Consider the following 5,095-nt stretch of genomic DNA (forward strand, 5'->3'; position numbering starts at 1 on the left):
ATCCTGAGGGAAACTTCGGAGGGAACCAGCTACTAGATAGTTCGATTAGTCTTTCGCCCCTATACCCAAATTTGACGATCGATTTGCACGTCAGAATCGCTACGAGCTTCCATCTGAATTTCTTCAGACTTCACCCTATTCAGGCATAGTTCACCATCTTTCGGGTCCCAACATATGTGCTCTTACTCAAATCTTTCAGGAAACCATTCAGATCGGTCGATGATGCACCTTTAGGCAACGGCAGGCCATGAGGCTGTAGGCAACGACATCATGGAAGCGACGACGGACAATGCAAAAAAGAAAGATTACGCCGATACGCGACTAGGACAGGGGCGAGGGGTGGGTTTAGGGACTGTGTGTAGACCGACTTCTTGTTTTTTTACCCACAGTGTGACTGTAGAATCTAAGCATCTGTATTCAATTGATAATGCTTACTGTCGTGAACTGTCAGAGCCGCTAACAGGCTAGAACGTGAATGATAGCACTAATGCGCGAATGGCAACAACACCACTTGTCAACGGAAGGAGCAGTCTTTACATTACCGGTATTGTATACTCTTTCGTATATGATTCGTTGTCCAGATGTAGTAACAGGACGCAAAGACCCGGAAACGATTTTTATATGTATTTATATATTTATTATGGTAACACTATCTATATCTACTACTTTATGAATTCTAATTTATGTTTGTTGTGACGTGTTACCCCCTTGACTTTGACTTTGGCTCTGGGTATTCCCTAGTTGGAACTTGAACATAGTCTTTTCCGGTGGCCGGTATTGATCCATACCCAACAACAACGGAATGAGGTAGGCATCGAACAGATAACTCAGCACGGTAATCTGTTGGAAGTAACAGGGGTGTCCAAGGTCAATTTAAGTTGGTCGAGATATATATAAAAAAGGTAAACTCATCCATAGTGCATTGGCGAGGCTTTCAATAACCACAACATTTGAAAACAGTGACGTGACTAGAAACTGGAGTCGATGTGGTGTGTGCACGTGACATAATAACAGCTATGCACAAGGTAGGTGGATAGGAATGAGCAGCATCGATATACTTAATAATAAAAAACCACGGTGACATGGCAAGAGTACTGTTGTCTGATCTCGAGACTGTACCAATGAGATTGGATGATAGCCACCCACTTGTACACCATAGCAAAACACATCGATACACATTATGGGATACACACATACCACTCCTAAAACCGTACATGCAGCTATAGTGATCGAGTATACATCCGCGTACACATACACACCTGCGCTGATATCTGCAGGATCACCACTGCATTCGCACCGACTTCATCAACGGTCCAGACGATACACACAATCAGCATCAGCAGTGTGTCCAGCACACCCGCGCGATAGTTCTGGGCGTAGTCGCTGAACACCAGATCCACCTCGCGACACTTCCACGCGTAGAACAGAAAGGCCGATCCCCGTACCACCATCATTGTCCACATGGCTGAAGAAGAGACGTTTTACAGCACAACATGTGTGTCAATGCATGAATGCATGTAAAAAGATGCAAGGATAATATGAGATATCTGTGTCCATGCATGCGCTGAGCTGTATATATATATATATATACATATACATATACATATATGCACGTATGACGTGTGCTGGAATTCTAACACGCAAGCATTGAACTCGAATCACGGTATTGTCACGCATTATACAAAAAACCGATTGCAAGGCCTGGTCCACATTGCAAGCGAACGTGTATCAAAGGACAGTCGTGATATGAACTCGTGCGTACTCACAGTTTTCTGCGCGTATGTATTGAGCTTTAAATACAAATATGCACAGGATTATATGAATATACTATTCGGCGTGCCGCTGAAAAGCTAATCAAGGTTGCAACTGACGTTGCAAGGTATGGGGCGCGAGGATCACATGATTGACTATGTGAACAATATAAAATAATATAAAATAGTATAAAATAATATATATATATATACCGTATGATAACGTTGCTAGTTGATACATGTATACCTTCATACTAATGCTTTAACGTGCGCAAATTATGCGGTATACGAGTGCCATACTCCCAAGCACACACTACGTTGACGTTTGAAGTATCTGCACGAGTGTGCCGTTTCTACATCTTGTCGCTAGAGCAGACAGTGTGAAGTGAGACAACTGTTTGCGGTGCAGACATACCCACGAGGAAACTAAAGTGAAATGCATCTTCCAACCAAGGCTGCTCCCCGGCATAGTACCAGGCGATGGTAAAGCCGAGATACGGCAGCAGAACAAGTACCGAAATGCTAACCAGAATCACCACAGGTCTCCAGAACAGCCACCTGACCTTTTTCCGGGAAAAGGTCTTCACGCGGTCTTTGGAGACGAATAACTGTATAGTGTGTAAATGGGTTAATTGCTGTGTGAAGGTTTATGTATGCGTACATGGGCACAGCGGTGACTATTTACGAGTGCGGAGACGAGCAATGTGAACATGTGCAGGCGTTCAAAGTCACATACTAATGCTAGGTGATCGGATACCAGAATGAACTACACGAATCCGTATGAATGAATCCACATCATATGTCACCGCTAACTCTGAGGTTCACAAAATGGTCTAGGCCCGTCCATAGCATCATATACAAACACTCGTCTACTTTTTTTTTTGATGTTTCCCCACAAGCATTCTAGGCTATAGGTGCATATATACCGTTGTTAGTTTTAGATGCATGCATACATCCTACACTCGTATGAGGGATACACAATCGTCAGTCTACTTTTGACAAAGGTGAAGGAAATAAATACATACGAATGGAACTAAAAATTGAACTACGCTTCGAAAGGTGAACATAGGTGTACGCTCTGCTAATCGTCATACAGATGCAAACATATACATACACTAATAGCTTTGATATCTATATACATGACATGTAGGTATATAAACATCCACATTGATACAAGACAGACTCGTCGAAGGCTTTAACGTATATGTATATATGTATATATATATATACATATAATAAATATATATATATATATATATATGTTGCTTGTACACAAAACAACCACACTGCTACGACATAGACTGCAGAAAGATATGCCTACCGTGTACACCACCGCCAGCCTGCCGGTAAGCACAGCCATGAAGAAGGTTTGGATAACTCGGATGATACACATTAGTATGGCATTAGGAAGCTTCAGATGGACAGGGAGATCCGCTACATTCTCTGTGTGAACAGTGATACCGCCGGTGAGCACACCCGAGTATAACAGCACGCTCATGTAGGACATGAGCATCAAAGCAGCGGCAGAGGCCATCATTACTATGGTGAACATCAACCCACGCGCCTGTATGAAGGTCGAATGCAACATGAGAAATGTTTCGATGTAAAATATTTATTTGCAATATACATATACATAATATATATATATATAATAATATAATAATATATATGTGTGTGTAGTATAGTATATGTATATATATATATATATATATATATATATATATATCAAACTACGCATATACATATTTACACATATATAAGATAGATTAAAACTCTGTGTATGAAAATATACAGCAGGATATTCATGTATATACACGTGCGTATATATCTATATATATACATTAAAAAAAAATACAGTCTCAGAGACAAAGACATATACACACAAACATAAACACACATATATATATCAATATCGACTATGTATACGCGTGGATTCGTACTTAAAGAGTCCTCCGCTATACACGGCGATTTACCTTGATCAAAGAATAGTCGCGGTACCTATAGATCCCGACGAGAAAGGCAAAGTACTGAAAGAAAGACAGTAGCAGCGACACCGTCGAAAGCGATACGATCGGCACAGTGTGCTCATCCCATTGCCACAGAAAGGTTGGGATGAGGAAGGGCAGAGTTGATACACTGCTCATGATCAGAGTCACTGGATACCATTTGTTGCAGAGGAAATGCGCTTTCTCCCCCTGAGGTCAAATGATGACATTATGGCATGGTTATCAGTAGCCAAAGTGTGATAGTGTCATGGTGTCATGGTGTGTCCAAAAAGGAGAGATACTGCATACGTTGATCATCGTGTCTCAACTCGACCATACACCAAGCAAACAACATTCCGAACTGTCAATAGGCACGATACAATGAAAAAGACTGACAGGTCCATATGCGTTCTATCTTATAGCGTAAGTGCGTTGTCAGCTGTGGCGACGACTGTGCCTTCCGCCTCGAGTGCAGGTGAGTGATATCAACAAAAAGTTAGAACAGCTGCCCGTGCATGCAAACACGACTCAACGACCGCGCAGAACAACCCACCAGAAACGGAAGTCGTGCTTACCAAAACTAGCCTTTCATTGTGTGCGCTGCTTGTGTTTGTGTGCGCGTAGATGTCTGGTTTATTCGTGTCCTCTTCGATTTGGCACTGACGAGTAGTGTTACATCCGGCGGGTCATAGGCATACAACGATAAAAACGGGTCAGGGTTAGATACTTACTTTATTGGAGCCACACTGATTTGATGTATGGAAAGTGTTCCTGATATTTCCACTTACCTACTAACCGGTACCAAGGGAACTAGGAATTAAAATAATTTAAATGATATAGTACAGACAAGAAAATGCATATAATACAGAACGCAATCAATTCACCACAAGCTCCTACCAACCAAATTTTGATGGTAGCCAGAATTGCATAGCTGTTCACTACCACGGTTATACTGACGTAGCCCCTACGTTAGCTGGACTGCAATGTGACCGTGATGTGTATATAGCATCTTAGCATAGATACTAAGACAGCGCCCATCTCCAGTGGGTAAATATATACACATGCAAATATACTCAGCAACTCACCAATGATACATTTGGTGTACTACTTGTAGTGCAGGTGGAATCCCCAGGGCTGTTGATATCCAACGACACGCCACTTTCAATCTGGATGGCCAGGCAACGATCTGCTGACTCATACTCGGGAAAATCCTCGTCTATGGCAAGCAGAAGGATTCAGAATAAAATGGAACAAGATGTAAATTAAGAAAGAAAGAAAAAAGATCAATATAGTACTATGTATAAAAAGAAAAAAGCACCAAGGCAAGATACTCATGCTTCAGAAATGATCAACATAAAC

The 5,095-nt window shown here is 41.7% G+C and overlaps 1 protein-coding gene across 2 annotated transcripts in view; it reads right to left on the minus strand.

Moving 5' to 3' along the window:
- Positions 1 to 10: 10 nt before the first annotated feature.
- Positions 11 to 5,095, minus strand: part of SARC_03782 — a 6,954-nt gene continuing 1,869 nt past the window's right edge. Inside the window, exons 2-8 of one of the 2 annotated variants that reach the window (XM_014302422.1) lie at positions 4,822 to 4,952; positions 4,312 to 4,395; positions 3,725 to 3,946; positions 3,073 to 3,315; positions 2,167 to 2,359; positions 1,260 to 1,465; positions 11 to 840 (exon numbers count right to left, since the gene is read on the minus strand). In XM_014302422.1, coding sequence (XP_014157897.1) covers positions 682 to 840; positions 1,260 to 1,465; positions 2,167 to 2,359; positions 3,073 to 3,315; positions 3,725 to 3,946; positions 4,312 to 4,395; positions 4,822 to 4,952 — 1,238 coding nt within the window. In that variant the 3' untranslated portion in view covers positions 11 to 681. Of the gene's footprint in view, positions 1,466 to 2,166; positions 2,360 to 3,072; positions 3,316 to 3,724; positions 3,947 to 4,311; positions 4,396 to 4,821; positions 4,953 to 5,095 lie in introns of both variants that reach the window. The other variant, XM_014302421.1, reaches the window with a different exon arrangement.

This window comes from Sphaeroforma arctica (genome assembly GCF_001186125.1).
Source record: "Sphaeroforma arctica JP610 unplaced genomic scaffold supercont1.200, whole genome shotgun sequence".
Taxonomy (NCBI): domain Eukaryota; class Ichthyosporea; order Ichthyophonida; genus Sphaeroforma; species Sphaeroforma arctica.